The sequence below is a fragment of the Mixophyes fleayi genome, chromosome 4, assembly GCF_038048845.1.
Source record: "Mixophyes fleayi isolate aMixFle1 chromosome 4, aMixFle1.hap1, whole genome shotgun sequence".
Classification (NCBI taxonomy): Eukaryota; Metazoa; Chordata; class Amphibia; order Anura; family Limnodynastidae; genus Mixophyes; species Mixophyes fleayi.
Window position 1 is genome coordinate 81,136,539 of NC_134405.1, and position 24,663 is coordinate 81,161,201.

Below are 24,663 nucleotides of genomic sequence, written 5' to 3' on the forward strand. Positions count from 1 at the left end.
TGAATGTGACTTTGTTTCCTTAACTTTCCTGTATGTCTGGTATTCAACCTTAGGAATGAGGTACAATAGAATTAACGTGATTCAAAATACATCCTAAAACACAAAAATGGATAAGAGGTAGTTTTAAATGACTTAATATGATATGTATTTCCTATTAGGTTAGATATAGATATATATTAGTAGCAGATGGGTGCACTCCACATAGTACATTTGTTGTTATTCCTGTCGGGGATCAAAATGTTGATCCTTTTTCGATCGCTGAGTATTACTTCCACTATCCTCCCTCTGCTACTACTACATATTCACATTGCTGATGCATCCCATTTGTATAAACTATAAAGCTTGAGTGCTGATAACTGCAATAGTATATGTTTACTTGTAAGAAATCAGTGTTAGTGGGGACTCTTGATCGCCCCCTGTCTGTCACTGGGTGTTTGGTGATGTTATTCTGATTCTGCAGGATGCCCATCAGCCTTTTATGGAAAGGACTGTGCCAATGTCTGTCAATGCCATAATGGAGCCGACTGTGACCACATCACTGGGCAGTGCACATGTAGAACAGGATTCACAGGCAAACACTGCGAGCAGAGTAAGTGACCTGTCCTCAGTGTCCTGCTCTTCAGGAACATTTAAAGCCAGCCTGCAGGTTGCATTGAACAGTGTCCTGTTCTGTGTCTGTCTGTCTCACCCCCCTATCGCAAGAAGTGGTACAATCCACCTAACAAGGATCTAATTGCAAACAGAAATATGACTGTCATATACGCACTATGCTGCAAGAACTTATAACCCAGTTATATATAGAAATGTACTTTTTTGTAAGTATTAATGGAGAGTTGAAGTATTTCACAGATAGTCAGTGCTCCTTCTGTTGGCAGAGCACCACAGCAACATAAGCGGCAGAATGTATATCTATAGGCAGGCTGGTGTTTGTGTCCCCTCCTTCTATCCTGTCACTCAATGGTATCTTTGTGTTTCTCTGCAGAATGCCCGCCAGGGACCTTTGGATATGGCTGCCGGCAGATGTGCGAGTGTTTGAACAACGCCACTTGTGATCATGTTACAGGCACCTGCTACTGCAACCCTGGCTTCAAGGGCATCCGCTGTGACCAAGGTGAGAGCTGGTTGATGGCGGTTGTCATCGTGTGCTCTGCCTACTTGGATTATTTATTGTACTTATTTTCTATATTTTTGTGTCTTTTTTCAGCTGCTTTGATGATGGAGGAACTGAATCCTTACACTAAAATCAGCCCAGCGCACGGCTCTGAACGACATTCTGCGGGTGCCATCATCGGGGTGATTGTTCTCTTGCTGATCATCATGACATTGTTGGGGCTCTTCTTGTGGTACCGGCAGAGACAAAAGGACAAGGATCACGACATGCCCAACGTTTCTTACACTCCGGCCATGCGCATGACAAGTACAGACTACTCTCTGTCAGGTGAGTTTGTCGGGATTTTCTACGTCCTGACAGTGGCTTCTTTGTCTTATTTTTACAAGATTGTATTTTTACTATCTTTTACATACAAAGTATGGGCAGATACAACAAGCAATAAATGGTTACACTACAGAGACAAATGCAGAAAGAGCCCTGCTTGCAATAGCTTATGGTCTGATAGGAAATGAGGGAATTGGTGCAAGATGAACAATGTGTTAAGCAATGGACCAGTCATATTTTATTGTATATATACTGTATAACTGTATTCAGGACCATAAGGTGCTTAAGAGTGGACGACCACACAGCTAGGTTCTGTCTTGGCTCATATTAAAAGTGCTAGGGAAGATTCCCTTTTATATTAGATTAACCTGATATTTAGACTTTTTGATGTCCTAAAAATTTTCTACAACTATTGAGTTGTAGACTAGATTAGTTTTCTTTCTATGGGCTTGTACACAAAAGCATTCTTTTTATTTTTTTCTTCATTCGTTTCTTTGAAATGTACCTCGACCCATTGGCCTACATAGACAGTAGTAAACATGGGCTTTCTAAGCACATTGTGCTGTATATTATTTGGAAATGAACATGTCCTATTTATTGCTGTTTAAGTCTAATAGGTCAACATTTTACCACATGCGCTGCTAAGTAATGCTGAGACACAGCATTGCATAGAAGAGGGGAGCGGGTTTAATGATGTGAATGAAATCATTTAGCCCTGCCTCCCTGGGATCCGGAATGGTGTCTACTCTTCCGAGAGTCAGGGATGGCTTCCCGGAAATTCTAGGAGAGCATGCAAGTATGGTTTGGATGCACATTGGCATGTCATGCCCTAAGGAGGTTGTCCCCAACTAATGTGAACACATTTGTGTGTCACATTGCCAGGTTGCATGTGTCAGAATATGACGGACCTGGCAAATAATGTAATCTATGTTCTTTTGATATACATTATTATTGTCAAATTGTGTATTAAAAATAAAAAAACTGTTGTTCTTTAATACACTTCCTTGGATTCCAGTTTGTAACAAGTAATACAGACATACAGAAATAATCCACACTTCTAAACAGATATGTTGTAGTTTAGCTGTCCGGGGCAGCACCTGTGAGGATACCGGAATAATGTTTAGCCCTGTTCGCCCTATGTATTGCCCCTGACCTTCCCGGTGCCTCGACATGGGATAAATAAATCACCTGAATGTTTACACAATAGTAGCAGAGTGTAACCTCACTTGGCACCAATCCTGGTATAAAATACATACATAGATGGCAGACACACTACATTCCAGGCAGTATGAACCACAGTTTGAACTAAAACAGGTGCCCAACAAGCTAAACTCCTATTTTGTCATAACACCATGTACACTAAGAGAATATTAACTATTATGTAAATGAAATTATTTACTCTAACTCCACTCTATTAAACATCATATTGATACGGCTCAGTGTGCAGGGAATATTCATCGCAAAAGGGGGTGTAGAGCGTCATCAAAAAATGGATTGAGCTTATCCGTGGAAAGTCTGGCACAATATTTAGGAAAGATAAATAGTGCCTGTGACTCAGAGACTAGCACAGTTAGTCCTTGTTGTAGACCAGATCAAACCGTGCATAGAACAGGCACATTGTGCAGGTTTAGGGACACTAGTTTTTCTAAATATGTTTTTTACACTTTTTTTAAACACCTGTGGAATTGTATTTAGAAATACCCCTTACAAATACTTTTTTACACTGAGATTTAAAGTTGAGTTAGGAAACGCCGCCCTCACCATTCTGACTGTCAAATCTGTCTGCACGTAAATTTACCTCTCTTGCAGCACAACATGGTTTTGTCAAAGTGAAAAATTGCACCTTCTAGTAACACCTTACTCCTCAGTATGCTACTTCCTTGTCTCACCTTCCAAGTAGAACGTCAGACTGCGCTATGCTCACGGCGTACATTACTGTGAGAGAGTATACTTCAGTATAAGCTTTACTCGGAAGCAGAGTCAGGCAATTGGGGACTTATAATATGTAAAAAAAAAAACAAAAAAAAACACACAAAAGCCTGATAACAGGTTCATTTCAATAACCCCCAGTATGAAGTCTCTTACTTGATGCATTGACAGCAGGAGGAACTGACACGTGCTGAGAGACACAGAGGAAACACTTTCTGTCTGTAATCCCATTGGCAGGTTATTTTCATTCTTTCATATTTTGAATTTGTCTATTTTCTGCATATTGGAAGAGTAGATTCAGATCATTGTGAGAAATACAGTTAGTCTGATTTTGTATTTTAGTATTGGTCTTTCAATTCCCCTTTAACCCTGTAACTAGGCCAGCCTCTGCCACTGACACTTTTGCGGAGACACAGTTCCATGTGTCCTCCATATGTAGCAGTGACAATGTATAGAACATTCAGGCTTTGTAATGCAGCAGCCACTTTATCTATCGTCTCCCTCTTAGGAAGTTTAAACGATGGGCACAACATCTGGGGTGCCACACCAGCTGTTAAGTTATTTGTAATATTGCTGTACTTTACTGACTTGTGATTCATGTTTTAACAAAACCTGGCTTGGATATGATTTTAGTAGATTTGCTGAGTTGTACAATCATTGAGTTTGTTCTACCACTCTCTATACCACTGTGTCCCTGAGATGTAACCCCAATTAATTACCTCTCTAACAGCTTAATCATCTTCTTAATTGCTGTCAACAAGGCTTGTTCTTAATGACCACTCCATCTCGGCTATTATTGGGATATGTACTCGTATAATCTTACAGCTATTCCGCTTTATCCCAGCCCTTATATTTTTTTTATTATTCCTTTTATTACAGCTTTTATTCCATACTTACCTTTCATGGGATTTCCTGCTAGCACTATAATGTTGTCTTTGTACAGGCCACAAAAGCAGGTTTATAATGTAACAAAAAACCTAATAGCAAAACACACCTTTAAAAAGTTATTGCTCCTGACTCTGCCCTGGCTACAGATTATCATTTTAAGATATTAACACCTCTTGATAATATATAGACAAGCAGTTATTGTAGCTAGGGTTTGGCTCCAGCGGCAGGCTGGCAAAGCATGCTGGGAGGTGGCAGAGACACAATTCACTTGCAATAAGAGCTCCTTACTCTAGAAGTACACCAAGTTATCTTATTGTTTATCTACCCATTCCATATAGTTGAAAAACTACACATACAATCTATTAGACAGCATTGTATTTTGAGTTTCTACACAAACAGAAACTGACGTATCAGTAATTTAGATATCACTAGCTTTGCATCTGGGTATGGCTCCCCTAAACCACTCCGGGCAAGTCTGCATGTCTGTTGCTCACTCATGCTCTGCTGAATGATGCAGAGGTGAGGTTCTCACATTTCCTTCTGGAGCCCAGCTAGCTTCTATCCTGTGTCCGATCTGCAATAATTGATTACAGGGAAGAGCGTAGGGTGACATGAGACACCTGTCTTTCTTCCTGCAAACACTGTAACATGGTGACTGGGAGCATGAGAGGAGTAGGGACAAGTATTCTCTCTCTCACTCGCTGATTCAGTCCTCACTCTTGCAGTCAGGAGTGTATGGATACTGTCCCATGCACGTCAGCAAAGGGGTTTTCAGATTCACATACCCAAAACAGCACCATAGAAACAAACAAAACGCTTATTACAATATATGAATTGTCATACTGAAGTCAGAAAGAGAATAGAGGCGAGTATACTGCATTGGACTTTTGCTAGTTATGTAAAGGGCCTTAACCCAGATACAGTGTCTTTACACAGCTTAGTAATGAATATCTATGATGCATTGTTAGTTGTTTAAAGTTTATTATTCACCTCAGTAATGCACAGCCCTCGATATATATAAATGTCATGTGACCAGGAAATGCAATTTACATAAGACAGAGTCCAGAGTATTCAGGATGATGTCAGATCATTACAATCCATTGTCTCTGTTCCACGTCGTCTTTATGTTTCCCTCTCCAGGAACTACAGTGTGTCATATTTATAGCACCTTTTAGTAATGTAGAGTTTGCCCTACTGCTATTCTCTTAGGAAGCTCCAGCTGCTAATGTTTGTTAACAGATGTGTGGTTAGGTCCCACTATTGCTCTCTACCTGCCCTTGCTTTAGGAAAGTGTTTCACTATTTAACATCCTTGTAAAGTGTCAATTTTTACAAATACATAAGTTCATATTTATCAATGTATTTAAAAAAAAGAGAAACACTACACTTGAAGTCAGGGGGTCCGGCCAAATTGTGATGCCTCAGCTCCTGTACCGATTTTCGGAGATCCCCTCGGTGGAGAGGGCCTGGTGGTGTTTGGCTGCTGAGTTCCAATCCCTGAGTTAGGAACTGGAAGGCAGCAGTGCTGGTGTGCCTCCAAAAACTGCCAAATGTTCAATCGGAAGGCGCTTTGCCTCCTAGAGGGATTTGCCGGTGGTGCAAGACTTTGGGACTTAGTCCTGGAAGTAAGTTTGGGGGTGGGAGTTATACAGAAAAAGAATAAAGCTGTCCATTTATGATGTCCCCTGGCTGTCCTCCTTTGAAGCCAGCAGTCCAGATCCATTGAAAGTGTTCAAGAGGATTTATCCAGAGCAACCAGCAAAGAGGTGCTGCATCAGCTGCACACACCACCCAGAAGCATAAGTGGTTCCAAGTGCCAGTGAAGTAACTGGGTGGTTGCAGCAATTACCCTTCTACACCTATGGGCACCATGTTGGTGAACAGTTGGTGAGTGTCAGGTTTAGCGCTAGTGTGAGTAGCCAGTGATGACGAATTGCTAGCATCCAGAAAAACCGCAGGTTGGTTGATCTGTGTAGTAGGGTAAGGCCATGCCATCACAAGATCTATTGTTTATTAAATGGACTATATATGCAACATCTCTTTTCATGTGAACCTACTGTCCAGGACCCTTATAAGATCAAAAAATTCCAGTGTTGGGAACACTCTGTTTGGTTGATTGATAAAAGCTGGAATGTAGATTAGGATGTGTTGTCCTGCAGTCAGTGGAAGCCAAGACTTTCTGATCACTTTCACTGCAGACTGATCAGGCCAGGTGACTACAGGACTAATTATCTTATGTACAGGAGCTAATTATCTTGTGTTTTAATAACTAGTTTGTCTCTTGAGTGAGCACCGTGTCTTGTACATTGTTGCAGGTGCCAGTGGGACCGACAGACGTCAGAACACATACATAATGGAAAATGGCTTCAAAGGTAGGACCCAGAGTGGAGAGCAAGTAACTATCCCGCTATGTAACCGTAAAAGCAATGAATGTGTTGTACGGCTGATTGCTTTAAAAATATAAAATATTTTTTACTTGAAGTAAAATTCAAATCAGTGTAGAATTTTCTGTAGAAATGATATTAGTCAGTATAATGCATACATGACACATGACATCCTATAATTACCCCAGAACAATTGTGTTTCCTACACAACCTCTTTCTATAACCCTCATCCTATTCTATGTAGCAGCTCTATATAATACTTCTTAGTGTGTATCTCCAGTATCGCCTCCTATTAACCCGCTTATTGCTACCCTGTCACTAATTATATTGTCCATGTATTGTGACTATATTTTGTGTCTGTAGGAGATCCTACAAAGCTAATACTATTGTCAGATAAAATGATATTTATATAATATAATATACCCATAGGTTTGAAAATCTGAAAGCGATTTTGGCCGCCTATCACACTGGCAGTTTGGGTACGAGGATCAATATCAGAATAACTAACAGCACCTGTGGACAGGGTTATTCACAGCAAATATTGAATTATTCAATACCTCTCACGATAATCCCTTCTCCCCACCGTTACTTTGATGTTTAGCCAATGACACTACTGACATCTGTAAGTTAGAAGGTCCTACTGTATGCATATAACACATACTACAGTGTACACACATACTGCATATCATATACAGATACAGGTATTATTATTATTACTACCATTTATTTATAAAGCACCACTAATTCCCTGCCCCATTGGGCTTACAGTCTAACACACACACTAGGGTCAATTTAGATAGCAGCCAATTAACCTACTAATATGTTTTTGGAGTGTGGGAGGAAACCAGATCACCCGGAGGAAACCCACACAAACACAGGGAGAACATACAAACTCCACACAGATAAGGCCTTGGTTGGGAATTGAACTCATGACCCCAGTGCTGTGAGGCAGAAGTGCTAACCACTTAGCCACCGTGCTGCCCATAGTGAACATAAAAAAGTTAACACCCATATATAGGGTCACTTAATTACAGTGTTACTCTGAATTGGTCATATGTACTGTATATGTATTTATACAGTATGTATAGTCACTGCGTCATTAGCATAACATGACTCTTGCTATACCATGTACCTAATATGTGCATCCAGGCAATCTCTCTGTGCAACAGTGTTTCTTAAAATCCCCTCCTCTGGTAGAACTATTTACCCTCTCCAATCTGGTAAGCTTGAGTTCACTATTGGGTTAGTGGACCGCTTCAATATAATGCATTGACCAGTGCCTTGCGTTTTAAAATGTTTCCTAATGGGGCGCTTTTATATTCTGAATAAGAGGATGAGGTATATAGTTCAAGCTGGTCGTACTTCAACAGCGATCACAATTTGTAATTGCCCATAGGAGGTTAATGTACTCACGTTATAGGTGAAACATCATTACATAGAAATGTATGGGATTTACAAAAAATACACGTGAAAGAATAACTGCAAATCACGGAATCTGATTGGTTGATATAGTGAACGTGTTCATGCAACCCACCACCAGTATACCAAAATGTAAAAAAATTATACATATATAATTATCATAAAGTCAGGTTTTAATTAATTTCATATAACAAATTTACCCATGGCTATAGCACCTCTTTCACATCCTATGCACCAGTTTTTGTTATTATGCCTCAGTGAAGTGTGGTGGTGGAGTACTGATGGGAATCCTTCCCTTACCTTGTCCTCCAGACACGAGTCAGGTTCTTTTTTGTTTGGATATCCGGTGGTCAGGAGATAAATACTTCAATGAAAGGGACAAGGATTGGTCAAACAACTTGGTTTTATTGAGAATGCGGTAAGGATAGTTTCGGTAAGACACAGCGCCACTGACCCCTTCAGCTCAATAGTAATGACAAAATACTCCCCCAGCCAATCAGGGCCTTCATCCTCCTCCTGTCAATCACTCCTGGGCACAAGTTTTCGGGAGCACAATTAACCCCTTGTAGCCCTGCGTTTTAAAAGCGTTTATGCACTCCTCTGTGCTGTTCAACAGGGCTTTGGGGTACCACAGAAGTATTTTCCTTTTTATATCCAACATTTACATTTTATTAGAGAATTCTCAAAAGTATCTTTCAAGGACACAATGCTGGTCTTTTCCAACAACATTTTAGGAGCATATCTGAAGGAGGTCCGCTAGAAACAAACATCCATCTGGATGCAGCTTCAGAGCCTCTCATTAGTGCCAGAGATCCTGGCAGCACAGAGTGATAGGAGCACGATACTTTGGGAAAAACAATTGAAAGTCCAAAAGTTATTAGTTTGTAATGCAATGCAGGCAGTATACTATTTCCATGAAGACTACAGTTATAGAAAAAATAAGATACAAATACCCCTACCCCTCAATAAACAGGTCATACAGATTTCACACCAGTTTTTCTGCATCCATTTGATAGGATTTATATACTTTGTCAGGTATGCGTTAGCTTTGAGTGTTTTTTTTTACTTTACATGCTTTATAGTAGTGGTGCTGCTACAACAGCTTCTCCATCTATGGAATAGTAAAGTAATACTTAGTCCTTTGATTTTGGAGTGCTCATCCTGTATAGTGTTATCTGATGGTGTTCTCGTGGAAGTGAGGTCTATAAAAAGTAAAAACATAAATATAGGCTAAAGTTAAAAGGGGCTAATAAATTATGTTTTGAGGTTAAAAATATACTAGTAACTGAAATAAGAGAGGGAGGCAATCACACATGATTCAGTGTCACATGTGTGTTTACCAGTGTCTGTGGCTTCCTCAGTGGTCCATTTTTTACCTTTTAACCTATGTTTTTGTTTTCACTTTCCATGGACCTCACATCATTGAGAGCACTTTCCAGACCACACTAAAGAGGATCACCATGTAGGATTAGTACAAATTTAGAAACCAGTTTGATAGGAGTCTCTATTCTGTTTGTGCTCCTTCCACTGACTCTCAGTGTGTGGCTTCCTGCTCTGTTACACCCCCTCCTCACATCATGGCACTGCCCCTGTCACATACTGCCATACCCACACTAACAATCAGGAGTGATCAGGGTCTTTGTCTTCTACCATAAAAGCTCATTCATTTCCTGTTCTTGGGAACATTTCAATGATCCGATTGGCTACAGGTTGTTCTATCTCCGCCTACTTCACAACTGGGGACATCATGGGCAAACAGGAGCGAAGATTGAACACATTAAGATGCACAGATCCTATTCAACACACTCCTTAAAAATTGAAGATCCTGGGTTAAAGGTTTAATTGAAACTGGTGGATGCATGACACTCCCCGATAATATTCAGGTCTAAGGTCTGACATGTGCTTGGTTACTGGCATTGGCGTTGCCAGGATGCTATTTATAGTTGATTTAATAGTGTACTTTATTGCTTTACTCTAGAGGTTTTAGATATGTAGAATAATACACTTAGCTTGTCACCAAAGTCCTTCAACACTGGCAAGTCATGTCCTAATAAATGTCCAGGGCTTGTCAATGGTGCAGTGACTTATGGTAAGTAAAGTACAAACCTAATAATGTTTTCACGGGGGACATTTAGGAAAGCCGGCACAGAAGTAACTGCAAAAATGTGCTGTATTCCATATCAAGCATAAAATTCTATTATCATTTTTCTAATATAGTATAGAAAGTGAAATGAAACATCTGATTTGTCACAATGGGATAGAGAACAGATATCTGTGCCCCTGTTTTTATACTTGCTCCCCAGTCTCTGTAGATATCTGGATTGTGCTCTCCATACTGCACATTACATAATAATGTGGGTTATAAGGATAATAGATGATGTTGAGCAGGTTTGTAACCACTGAACTCCAGTGTGACTTCTAATTTCCTTATTATCTTCATCAGGGGGTTTGTTATTTCTTACAGTAGATAAGTGGATGTGATGACAGCATTAGGCACCCATATAATAAATATAATGTAAAGATATTCGTCCATTTATTAATGTTACATGTGGACTTTTTCTGTCTTATATGTCATATTATTGTTGATGCTGTACTTTTTTGCATTTGTGGGAATGTGTATCTTGCGTATGTATGAATGAGAACCAGAGACAGTGCCTATGTAAATGTTATTGAATATGGATGTGTGCCAGTATCTTGGCAGGGAGACAGCTGGACAGTCATGCTGCTGTGCTGGGAAGAGACCGAGAGAGAAGGTCTCTGTTTCCCTCTGCCTGTGTGTGCCACTCTTTGTTTGCTCACATCCTCGCCTCTAAACAATGTCTTCCTGCTCATCCCTCATCCTGTGCATGCTATTTTATGCACCCGCTTGCTCGCTGCCTCTCATTGTTTCTGCTTTGAAGTCCTCACACAAAGTCGTCCCCAGACTTTCTTAAATAGTGCATTGTTATGGACAAGCCCAGAATTTAAACTAATAACTCAATTAACCTGCTCCATCCTTATCCTACAGAATAGCCGCTGGGCCATAGCATTCTGCATTGTAGGCCTTTTCCACATTAATCAGACCATGTCTTACACATGACCTTTTTGTCTGCTCTTCTGGTTAATGCAAGTGTGTCTTCAGGGGTTACTAACATAACCATAGTCTTACAGGCTCCTAGGTAGATTACACATGTAGCTTGTGCCAAATCCGCCATATGTATATGTAGTCAGGTACAGTAGTCAGTGTATTCATGCCAGGAACCACACGGACATATATGGTACACATAGCAATCTCATTTTCTGTCCTGTATATTCTCTGCCACTTCTTCAAGTACTGCCAGAAAATAAATAATATATCAATTAAAAGGAATTGAACGAAACAGAGTTGTGTTTTGTTAAAAAGATAACATTGCAAATTCATTTTTTCCTACATTTTTGTCATATGCGATTTCGTGGGATGTTGCTGCTGCACAAGGTCGTGCTACGTGTAGCTTTGTCCTTAATAATGTCTGCAACAATCCCCAGCCTTCCCCTAACACCCTGCACATTGTTGCCCCTGACTTACCAGCTCTTGAGATATATATATCTATATATCATTTTTTAACCTCCAGGGCTTCCCTCTTCCTGCCTTTTTCCTGCTGCCTCCTGAGCTCCAGTCTATCCCCCAAGATTTTTTGACTTGTGTTTGTTGCTTTTTGCAGATTGTTTGAAAGAGTCAGGGTGCAGTTCCAGCACCTGCTCACTGAGCAGCAGTGAGAACCCTTATGCCACCATTACAGACCCCCCCGCGCAGCACTCCAAACACTCAGAGAACAGCTACGTGGAAATGACATCACCTGTCCATACAGAGGCCCCATACTCAGATATGCCACCCTCATCCAAAGCTAACAAAAATGTGTATGACGTGGGTAAGTGCCAGTCTCCATGCCAGCTGCAAACATGCATGACACACTATCACTACCAGAGTCAGCTTGACGCTGGCAACACATTTTGTGCATGACCTGCTGATTGTTTTCGCTTACTGCATCAATCCAAGTGACCAGACGCTCTTTTTTCCTTTTGTCAGGCTGTTTAAAGTGTACCTGTGACCTGCACCGAGAGGAGGCAGCCATTCTGTGGTCTGAAACAATATTTGTGGGTAATGGTTCATTGATGGTTCTCGTAGACTGAAATTGGTTCACTCTTGGTCCATCCCAGAAAATGGCTGCCTCCACGTTTTGTAGACAAAGGGTACGCTTTAAAGCTATTCTCCTCGCTTGCTGTTCTACTGATAACCAGTAGGTAATCTCTGGGTTCATCCCGGGTAGGTCAGACAGCAGTGGTATCCCTATAGTGTTTGGCTATGCTGTATTTCCACCTGCCAACCCCTCAGTTACTTGTATATTCTCTGTATATTGTTATTCCTCACTCAACTCATTTAGCTCAATCTATTCCTTCCAGAAACAAGGACCTTCCTTGGTCTTTTTATGTATGAACCCTACTGGGTCTCTTCTGGGTGTCTCTCATCTTCTGTCCAGACACCAAGCTCCTTCCTTCCCTCTCCTCTGTAAAACAATGTCCACCCACCACTGTTACTGCATACACTCCATAACCGTGCTGCATCTGTGTCTTATGTCTCATATTGTGATGGTAGTAACACTATATACCAGGAAAAGCATGCCATATAAATGAGGAGAGTGCAGTATATAATAAATAAACGTTTTGTTGCAGAGTTTATTTAGCCTAGTAAATCTAATATTCCATGAATGAATGTTCAGACCATATATATTATATTCGCAGTCTGTAAAATAGAGCAAGAACCAATATCTGGTGGAATAATCATGGGTTATGAAAGAGCAGTTTAGGCCAGAGCTGCATGCTTACTTAAGTAGTATGTGGACATCTTGCAGGTGATCTTGTTCCCAGTGTGGCTCTGTCTCTCATTCCCATTAAATAGTCATGGTGATTCTGTACTTCCATGATCCTCACACAAACGGACTCTTGACAATTACAGTATGTTCTCGCTTTATATTCTTGTCTAGTCAAGCAAATCCTAATGGCATCACTTGCTGGTATACTTAAAATAGGTCAGTGAGACACCAAACAGAACAGACTGACCTCTATTGTAAATTTTCTGCAGTCCTCTGAAATGTTTCATTAACATAGCATTGGAATGAGGATCATCTTTTAATTAGCTTCAATGGGAAAACTTCTAATATAAAATGTGCATTTATTTTATTTTGATCTGTGCTTGATAAAATGTATCCGTTATTTTATTTTGTTAATACTCACATAGGGGGTATTCAATTGTTGCTTTTAACGCGCTAAAACAAAAAAAAATGAGCGCTCGAAAAATATTATAGTTTATACGGTAATATGCGCGTAAATACCGTTAATACGGTAGTTTACTCGCTGAGCTGCGAGATGAAATTTAGCGAGTAATTTACGTATTAACGCTAATATTTTTAGAGCGCTCGTTTGAGAGCGTTAACGGCAACAATTGAATACCCCCCATAGTGTAGATTATTTCACTGTATTGAACAACAACATTGCATGCAGAAATAAAATAAATATGAAAATATAGAGAGTTCTTACATATGCCCATAGTAACCTTAAATCATCTAAAAATGTTACTGAAATTGGAAAGAGTGGAAATAAAAAATATATTTGTAACAATCCTACTCCATATAAATTAAAGCATGTTACTCAATGATATAACTTTATCACCTATAATACTTTCCACATAGATACAAAAATGTATACAAAGTGTATGTTTTCTTAGTTAAAAACCATAAACTAATTGGTCCCATGCACTGAACATTCAAATACACCTGTGTATAAAATGTTATATAGTGTAAAATATAAAATTCAAAGAGCAAATAAATAAAGAATTGCATCACATAAAGTTAAATTCTACTGATTCAAAATTGATTCAAACATCTATGATTCAGGATATATCCTTTTTAAATATATAATAATAATATATCTTGTTCCTATTTGCCCAATAGATGAGTCATTGTTATTCAAAGTAGTCAGTGTAACAAACTTGGCCCCCATGGTCGTATCAAGTGCCTGCAAGAAAAAACACTTATCAATTATGAAATAATTATGTATCCTGATAAACCACATAATTCCAAGACTCCTGATGTAAAACCTCAAGCAAGAGATTTTAAATAGATAATTAATAAAATAAAATTGACGCTGGATCAAAAAATGGTTAACTATTATTATTATTATCATTTATTTATAAGGCATCACAAAAGGTCTGCAGCACCATACATAGAGAATACAGAAAAACAATACAAGGCAAAAACAGGACATGACCATAAAGGCAAAAAAAAAACCAGGGCATAGCGACATAGGCAACAAAATAGAACGCAAAGAAAACAAACAGCCAGCTATCAAGAAGTAAAGTGCTTTCTCGAGGAACAGTCCCTTCCAATGACTGGAGGTGGGGGATCAAGTTAGGGCAATCTGAGTCTGTACCCAGGAGTGTGGGCACAGCAAATAGGATCTGAGCCGCTGGATGAGGATAGAAAGGAAGACACAGGTGAGCTGGTGGCTAAAATAATGAGAAGAGGAGGACACGAGGGAAAAGGATCCTGCTCGTGATAACTTACAATCTAAGTGGAGAGGTAGACAAACAGGTTGATGCGGAAGGCATAGCAATAGGACAGTGTGAAGAGAGAAGGGGATGGTTAGGAGCAAAGCTGATGGGCTTTGATAAAGAAATGGGTTTTGAACGCATGTTTGAAGCCTTCGAGGGAAGTGGAGAGCCTGATTGGGAGAGAAGGTAAGTTCCAGAGGAGGGGAGCAGCACAGGAGAAGTCATGGAGGTGGAAGGGACAGAAGGTAATGATTAAGGAGGTGTGGCTACGGTCATTGACGTAACAGAGAGGACAGCAGGGAGTGTGGAGGGAGATGAGGCTGAAGTTTTAAGTTGGGAGGACAGGGTGAGAGCTCTATAGGTGAAGGTACAGAGTTGAACTGGACACGGTAGTGGAAAGGAAGCCAGTGAAATGACTGGCAGAGAGGGGAGGCAAATGTAGATCAGTGGGAAAGGAAAATAAGACGGGTAGCAGCATTAAGAATGGATTGAATTTGGGAGAGGTGGCAGGAGGGAAGGCCAGAGAGAAGGAGATTGTAGTCCAGAGAAGAGATGACAATGGAGATAATCAGGGTCTTGGTTGCCACCAGGATGAGAAGGTCTGATCCTGGAGATGTTTCGAAGGTGGAAGCTGCCTACTTGGGAGAGGGATTGAATGTGAGAAGTGAAAAAGAGGCAGGAGTTGAGTATAACTCCCAAGCAATGAGGGGTAATGTTGTTGACAGATAGATGAAGGAGAAGGGTCTCAGTGGGAGAGTTGGGGTGTGAACTGTGGAATGAATGCTTTCCCTTTGGATTGGTTAATTTGGATATAAATGTCCACAAATTCAACATGGATTTATTGCTTCTGAGGAAACTGCCAGCAGGCAAAGAAACGTCACGCTACTTCATAACACTTATAAGAATATGATTTCTTAAGGTACACTTTCTGTACTGTTGTATTGATTCTCATCATTATCCGAACTTATCACTGATATAAGAAAACTAGCTTTCAAGTCGCTGTATAACTACAATCCGAATGGCGAAAAAATGACAAATGCTTCATGTCTGTGTATGTATAAGGGAGGTTGCTGTGATCAGTCGTGGGATCGGAAGAGAGCGGTGGGGACACACAGAATTATGGGCTACTTTCCGCTGTGTGTGTACACTGCTTCATGTATCTCAGACCACCAACTTTATTGCCATTTGTCACTGTGGATTTGAATAGATAATATAGAATAATTACTTTTTCATTTGGTCTTTGGATTTTTTAACTGAGTCTGTATAAGATTTCATGATGTGTTTATTGCCACACCCCAGCACCAGTATCTGTTTTGTTTTTTTGTTTGTTTTTTTGTGGTGAAGACGGGGGCTGCCCTTTAGATTCTGCACCTTGCCTCTGCTAGAGCCAGTCCTGACTGATGAAGAGGATTTCTAATTTCCCTGTTAGAAGCGTGACCGCACACTCTGGCCATTGAATTATGCTGGTAATTCCTCTCCCCGTGACCTTTTACATCAGTTGATTGGACGAGTCAGGAGAGACAGGAAAATAATCAAAATCTTATGCAGTGCCTCCAAGGTGACTCAGTGCTCTGCAGCCAGTCTCAAATATCCAGGCCACTCCTGCTTCCTCTGCAACTGAAGCACTATCAGGTGGAGGAGCAGTAACTTAACTCCATATTTCAAAACCACTCAAATATGACGGTGACCCGAATTGCAAGGATTTCTCAATCAATGGACCATGCATTTTGAGCTCCTTCCTTGGAATTTTGTGTCTGAAAAAACTAAAGTGGCCTTTATTATTTCCCTTTTCATGGATTAGGCTTTAGCTTGGTCCTCGTCTGTCTGGGAGTGAGATGATCCACTCCTCCTTAATTGTATAGCCATTTTGCAAGACCTTTGATGAACCTGGTGGAGCCTCCTCTGCAGCAGCCAGCCTTCTGCGTCTATATCAAGGTTCACAAACCCTTGGTTAGTACGCACTCCAGTTTTCGACACTTGTGTTAGAATTGAATTGGAACAATGACGCCTTGGCCATGTTTTGGAAAGGTCAGGCAGACAAAATGAAGGACAAATTAGCATGTAGAGAACTGAACACCTCCTTAGATTACCTTATTTTTTTGTATAACAAAGTGGATCTTCACCCAAGAGAATGGTCTTGAGAGGAACCAGTCATGTTGCCAAAACATTAGACTGGCTCCCCATTTCCAGCCACCTGTGTTGTCCACTGAGGGGCCCATGTATTATGCATTTGAGTGCTCCAAATTAGCCCAAGAGGAGCATTAAATCTTACTTAAGAATAATCATTGTGTATATTGTGCAGTCCCAGATCACTTAGTCTTTGACTGTCCCAAGAGACTGGGGAAATGCCAAAATCTAACTAGATATTTATCTACTCCAATGTCTCTCTTCATTTCTCGGGAGGAAGTTCAAGTGTCAGCCCTAAGGCAGGAGGGAACTTTTCCGGGGGATCAAAATGCCACCTTAAATGTTTACAAAAGGTGTTTCCCAGCTGGTCTATTTCCTTCTTGGATGTTTACAGTAAGGTAAAGCTGAGACACTATCCCCTGAGAGAGAGTGGGATTAGCCCATTGATCTCCTACCTGGCAAGACACCACCAGAGGTTGTATCTACCCTTTATCCTTACCAGAGAACCAGGCTATATCCGAGAGAATCTGGAACACGGGTTCATATGGAAGTCCTCTTCACCCACTGGAGAGGTTTTTTTTCTTTGTAAAGAAGAAAAATGTGAGTCTCCGTTCTTGCATCGCCTATCCAGGTCTCAATAATATTGCCATAAAAAATAGGTACACCTTTCCACTCATCTCTATATAAATAAATGATGATCATCTCTGAATTATCCTACCGAATCAACGGTGTCCCCATTTTCTGACAAACTGGATCTCCAAGATTTATATAACCTCATTCGTATTAGGCCTAGTGATGCCATTTGACCTTTGTAATGCCCCCTGCAGTTTTCCAAAACTTCATTAATGAATTTTTTTTAAGACTTGTTTTATTAATTTATTGAGATATACAGTATTTTGATGATCTCTTAATATTTTCAACAAATGTGAAATCTGGTTGCAGGTTCTGTTCTAACTTCGGTAGAAGGCTATGAAATTGGGCTTGGCAGAATGGAGACATCTAATGGAGGGAGCAATATTTCCTGTAACTATATTCACTGACCACAAGAACTTACTTTATCTGCAAACTGCTCAATGCTTTAATCAACATCAAGCTAGATGGTCTCTTTATCTATGATATTTTCCACCTCCATGGTTCTCCATTAGAAATTGTTTCTGATCAAGGAACTCAATTCACTTTTCTACCACAGTCTAATGCCAAACCAAGTTAACCAGGACCTCAAAAAATACCTTAGAATGTATCTTTCAGCGAGCCAGGATGATTGGTGGATTTTTTGCCTTGGCTTAGTTCGCCCACAGCAATCTTTATCACAAAGCTTTCTCTTTGTCACCCACCTCTACCTACTGTACATTTGCTCCCTCAATCTGCTGTATTGGCAGACGACCTACTTCTTTGGAAATTCTCAGACATCTGGGCTCAGGTCAGGTCCAGCCTTGAAACAGCTAGAGCTCATTCCAAGCTCTTTGCTGACAGCAAGAGATGCAAGGCCCAAGATCGTCTCCTGGAGATTGTCAGAAATGTCGAGTAGACAACCACACTCTAAGTCCCCAGGATTAAATGTTCTCCTCGATATATTGGACCTTTCAAAATTTTGTTAGCAGTTATTCCAGTGGCCTCAGATTAGTTACCAGAAACTCTACGCATCCCAAATGTTTTCCATGTTTCTCTGTTGAAGCCCTTAATAATTTATCGTTTTTCTACTTCTCATTTACCTCCTTCCCCAATTTCAGTTCAACAGCAAGAAGAATTTGTGGTTAATCGAATTCTTGACTCTCGCATTAATCATCGCATTCTGTATTTTCTGGTGGATTGGAAAGTGTATTGTCCAGAAGAATGCTCTTGGGTATGATTCTATGATATCCATAAGAGATTTCCTGAAAGAACATTATGTGAGGTGTTCGATGCTCACCCCAGCTCAAGTATCAATTTTTTACTTACCGGTCTGAGCGCCGGGTGTTTCCATGCAATCCTGTATCCCCTGCTTCTAGCACTTCCTGATTCTCTGAGTTTGCAGTCATGTGATCTCTGGCTTGACTTCCTGGTTCATTTATACTGTGCACTCAATGGCTCTCTCGCATAATTTCTGGTTTTAGTCATGTGATCCCTGTCACATGGCAAATCCTCTCAGCTATTATAAACCTCACTCTGTGCACTAATCATTGCCAAAGTGTCAGGTTCTACCTGCTCTAGTTTCCCGGGTGAATTGACTAAATTTGTCTCTCGATTTGAACCTGTGTTGGTGTCCCCGACTTTGGCTTGTGCCTCGTTTGGAACTTGTGCTTGTGACCTCGACCTTCAGCTTGCTTTTGACTACTGGCTTTTGCCTACTGATGTGGCGCCTCCCTCCTGACATCTTTACCCAGCTAGTCACATCAGGGGGCAGTTAGAGGACCATGACCTGTGAGGTCCCAGCAGCAAAGTCCATTCCACCTTGGGGCAATTTCTGGTGAAGAGCGTGTGTCTGTTAGACTCCACGCATTGCCTCTGCCAGTGCCAATCCTGGCTCACAAACAGGAATCCTAATTCCCTAGTTTGAAGCATGACATTTATATGTTTAGTGTATGGGACCAAGTAGATCATGTATTAACATAGTTAGTAAACTTTAAGAGATTTTTGTATTTTCATAGAATGTATTTCGGAGGTAGGGGGGGGGGGGGGAGTGGGGGCTGTGTGTGTGTATTTTTTATTTTTTTTGTATGGAGTACGACAATTACATATACACTTTTTCTGCTCTACTTCGGTAAAACTTTAGATGTGTTAAAGTTACTGGGTGCATACCGCATACCCCAGAGCTTAATATTAGTTTTTTTATTGTTGCAAGTTATTTAAAGGCAAAATAAAAGATTCCATATTCTAGCTGCTGGGTTTATTGTCATCTAGTTCCCTTTTTTGAGCTGCAAGTTTTTCCTTTTTTTGTTTAACTTTATTACATCAGTGCTCCTTTGTCAGACATTCATAATGCAGAAACTACTAGCAGACAAAATGGCTACATGTATTACACCGCTAGAGACTTAAATACCAAATTATAGTTTATAGGCAGCAACGCTGTGGAGGGACAAAGTTAGCAACAACAAATAATGAAAGTGAGCTGCATTCAAATATAGTAAACAATGAAAAGTCTTTATGACAGGGGGCAACCAATTTGAGCGCTGAGCCAGTATTTAGCCTGTGATTCAGGCATGAGGCATAAAGGGGCCACATTCTCATGAATAAGGGTTCAAGCCTCCAAAATGGCTGCCTCCACTGTAGATTGTTGATGGGCCTACATTAAGGGGGGGAATTAAGTTGTATGCAATTTTTGTTTTTGTACCGTGTGGACTATGTTTTTGGCGGATTTTATCAATTTTGCGAAGCAATTTTAAACCCCGCAATTTAATTGGCTATTTAACATGTCGATTTTTAAGAAAATATATATATATTTTGTGAAACCGACGCATGTCCAAAATATAAATATTGGTCTGGTGACGAAGCCTCCTGTAGTAGTTAATAACAATTGGGTTCCATACAGTGAGGGTCCTGTTACTGTCTGAAAGAACTGTTGGCATTAATGTAAACACACAGTGACACAAAGTACTAGATGTAATTCAATATTTGTAGCTCTGAAGGTTTAACAGCCTGAGTATTAGTGAATACAATGTATTGTATCCTTTTCTAAACTTCTCTATTAATTCCCTTTGGTCTTGATACATGATATGACATTTCTTAATCATGGAAATGCTTGGTAGTTAGCTTCTTGTCTCTGAATTTAAGTAATGTATGTGCTATTCCTTCTTTATTGTGAGCGATTCAGTACATGTATCCTAGAAGCAGATGTCCCTGGGTAGACACAAAGAACAACATGGAAGGAGGGGGTGGAATGGAGTATACAGCAAGCTGAGCAGGAAGAATGGTTGGGTGTGTTGTTATGACAAGACTGTGTTTCATGTTCTCCCTGTCTTTTCACAGAGCCAACACTCAGCCTGCTTCAGGACGCCGAACACCAGATCCCCAACTACATGCAGAACCCCTACGACTTGCCACGGAACAGCCACATTCCCAGCCATTATGACCTGCTCCCCGTCCGCCACAGCCCCCTGCATGGGACTTTCTGGGATAAGCAGACAGATAAGCAGTCTTTATAGAAGTGTGAGGACAGCGACAGAACGCTCTCATTCTGCAATACGCCCAATCTGTGGGGGGCTGGCACCACTGGACACATGCATGATGTCATTAGGAGAATTTTATACAAATAGGATGTATCTATAGGACAAATCACTGTGTGTGTATATATACACCAGCTACTACTCATCCTTCTAAGAGGTACACAGGTGAAGACTAATCCAGGTGATGTCACAAAGATAGTGAGCTCTGGAAACTGCAGGCTACACACAATGACAGATAATATATGTAAATACATGTAAATAGTGCAGCTTTCTCTAAATAACTGTATATATGTCATTCCCCAGTCAGAGCCGGTGTGTAGAGGGCAGTGCTGAGTTTCTTACCGGATTGATGGTAAATACAATATTACTTATATATTCATTAACATGAGCCATATTCTAGCACTGACGAGTTTGTCATGGCCAAGGAAGCCTGCACATATGCTAGAACTGAATACTCACAGGCAAGGTATGTGTCAGAATATCCTTGTCGTAATGCATCTGGTCCATTGCTCTCAGTTAGACAGCTATGTCCAGTGCAATTATTACCAAAATGTGAGCTATATACCTATGTATAGTGCTGAGCAGTGGCTCAGCTGGGAAGAGACATGATTATAATACTACGTAACCAGAGAATGAGGCTCTAGTGAGCCAATGACAGCTTCTAGACACCCTCATACGCTAATTCACCAATGTGACACGAGTAGACCAAATTGACCTATTACAAAGAGAATGGATCCACTTATTTACTGAAAATAAAAACAGACTTTTTATTCTTCGACTCACTCTTTTTCCTTTGGACGTTCTGCAATTGTGTCACAAGTAGAACATGTCATAAGCAGAAACTGTATAATACAAGTACATATTGGGACAGACAATAAACAAGACTGAATACTATTTCACAAACCTAAGGAGGAACCATATGGCCCTCTCTTAGAGAAACATTTAAGACGGCTATTTTACCATGAATGAGAACATGGTGTATAACACATGCAGTGTGTTCCTTCTACAAAGAAAATATTGCACTGTACATGTAATTAAAGGATTCAGCTTATAATAGAGCAGAGCTGTTCATGGCATTGTCTGCACATGTGCAATATGTATATTATGGTCATGGGCCAAATCAGACAAATGCTGCACCCCAAAACTGCTGTTTGATCAGCCAAATGGACAGCCCTATCTAGAACGCCATTTAAAACACACAATACACCTCTATGAGAAGAAGCTAGTTTGACCAAAGACAATGGAAGTTATATTCTAGAAGTAGCTGAACAGCACTCATTGATTGCCATGTTTTATAATGTTCAGTTTACATATCTAGAATACAGTGAGTTACAACTGTGGGCATTGTACTTTCTAATGGATATTTATCCTTCACTTTACCTTCAAAATATATCCTATCAATCAGCATTTGTCTCTTTCCCGTAGATTTACACCATATATTGCACTGATAATGACACTTGTGCCTTTATTTGTAAGCACTGTGAAGCAATAGGCATTCATTCATAAAAGCAGGAGTAGACCTGCCCAATCAGACAAGCATCTGCTTTCAAACACCTAGATTACAGGTGAGGGAGTGAAGGTGAGTCAGCCTGACACTTATTAAAGAAAAGACTGGCTTTTCTGTCAGAGTATCGTCTACACTGCGGTTGTGTGATTCAGCAGAGGGAACTAGATTTCACAAATACAGGTTACACAGAACAATGGGTCACATTCTGCTGGAGGGTGGAAGTCTCAAGGGAATTTTGAAATGCTGCTTTAGTTTCCAAGCCTCTGCCTCCACCCTATAAAATAGGCACATACACAGGTGTAGTTTTCAATGGTGTTGCTGGGTTATCCTTCAGCTGTAGATATGGTATGCTAAAAATAACTTTATATTATCTAAAGACTTGGTTTAACGAACCAAAAAACAATAATTTGCTTATACCAGGTAAAATACAGGCAGAAATGCAGAGATTTTAATTTCTATAGCACAGTGTACATCGAGGTCCGATCTCTATATTAATAGGCATCACAGCTGTTGGAAGTTTAGCTGTTGTACTAAAGTCCCAACTTCACCAGCACAAATGGAATTTGATGTCTCAGCAACCAGATTTCAACCCAACTTAGGCCCATATCTGAAAAAGTGAATTAAATGGTGTAAAAGCATAACTCTACCCAAACACAAAAATTTGTTTTTTGTTAGTATCCATAAAATTAAACAATACTGAATATTACTTTCCTAGGACCCAGCATTCCTACTGATCTGCTGGATCCACCAATGTTCTCCTCAGTTCTTCTGCTGCTGACCCGCTTTAACCAGGCAGAGGCATTGTCAAAGCTTATACTCTACTTTTCCAACTTAATTCCGTATTGAATTAATCTGGGTTTAAAAATATAAATAAAAGGTCACTTCGGGTTATCAGGTAGGAAATCCATGTGTGATAAACATGGAACCAGCTGTGTTCCAGGTACAATGGATTATTCTTGATTCTCCTGTACTTTTTTATAGCATTTTTAAGAAATCCATCCGCACTCGTGTTTTTCTTTAGAATATACCTGGTACAGTACAGAAATATTCTCCATGAAAAAACTAGTCATATTTAAAACACATTGATCTAGATGTAAAATAAAGTGTCTCACTAAGTCTTACTCAAAAACATTACTGTTTTATCCATATCAAAAACAAATCAAATCCTTTTTTTAAGAATATGAAGACAACTTATTTAAATTTGTTTCTTCTTCGCAGTATTGATAATCGAAAGTATATATATATATATATATATATATATAACACACATATACATACAGCATTAATAAAAAAAAATATGTTTGAGATCAGACTCATGTTGAGAAGTCCGAGAGGTATATTTTTTTCTGCTTCCTTATGTACGTATTGTGAGATTCATGTAGTAATTCATGATTTCAGCTTCAACGAATACATTGCAAAACAAGCATAACAAACAGGAAAGCAGCAACCTTCCTGCAAGAGAAGTTACACAAAACACACAATCAGCTCTTGGAGAGATCCTCACTAACTCTGCCAGAGAAACATTCAGGGTTAGATGAAATTACCTCTCTATAGCACCCATATATAGCTATCACTGAATGATAGCAAACAAAAACCTGAACCGTTTACCCAGGCATTGTCTAAAACGGATATAAAATTCAGAGGCAGTTACATTTTTATGTTTTATTGCTCTATGATTTGTTTTATTGTATTAGTTATTCTTGCTGGACTCATGGTTAACTATTAGGGCTCATTCAGACAAGTATTTGCTCATCTGATCAAGCCCTTACTGCCCACAATGGGACCATTTGCCCATGCCACATTCCAACAAGAAAGCAAACTGTGACTGAGGCAGACTGCATTTTGCACAGATAACACTGCTCTGCATGAACAGTAGACACATGCAGGTAGCAGGATCAAGGACTTCATTCCTGCAGTAACTTCAGAGCAAATATCCGTCACATTCCATTTGAAAAACATCATGAACAAATTGTTTAAAAGCAACAAATCCTAAATGGGCACTTAAACTGGTGTATAAAAGTACAACATTTTTAAAAGTAGGCTTAACAATGTATAGTTTTCCATCTACTTCAGGTCAGTTTCTGTACAAGCATATACATGTACATGAATGTTTCTACAAGATACAGCTCTAGTTCATTATGGAATAGTCGTCCCTCATGGTCATTGGTTTGTAAATTCTCACTATACTGCAAAACAGAATGTCTCTATACTGTTACCAATTAGTCGAGTATTATAGATCTAGTCTATAGCTTAGTGTCTGCAGCAGAG

At 40.0% G+C, this 24,663-nt stretch overlaps 1 protein-coding gene across 7 annotated transcripts in view; it reads left to right on the forward strand.

Annotated features, from left to right (window-relative positions):
- Nucleotides 1-21,666, forward strand: part of MEGF11 (multiple EGF like domains 11) — a 236,177-nt gene extending 214,511 nt beyond the window's left edge. For 5 of the 7 annotated variants that reach the window (XM_075207608.1, XM_075207612.1, XM_075207610.1 and 2 more), the window contains 6 exons: nt 461-589; nt 983-1,111; nt 1,205-1,438; nt 6,567-6,623; nt 11,735-11,941; nt 20,692-21,666. In XM_075207608.1, coding sequence (XP_075063709.1) covers nt 461-589; nt 983-1,111; nt 1,205-1,438; nt 6,567-6,623; nt 11,735-11,941; nt 20,692-20,867 — 932 coding nt within the window. In that variant the 3' untranslated portion in view covers nt 20,868-21,666. The remainder of the gene's footprint in view (nt 1-460; nt 590-982; nt 1,112-1,204; nt 1,439-6,566; nt 6,624-11,734; nt 11,942-20,691) is intronic. The other 2 variants (XM_075207614.1, XM_075207613.1) reach the window with 2 other exon arrangements.
- Nucleotides 21,667-24,663: the final 2,997 nt, after the last annotated feature.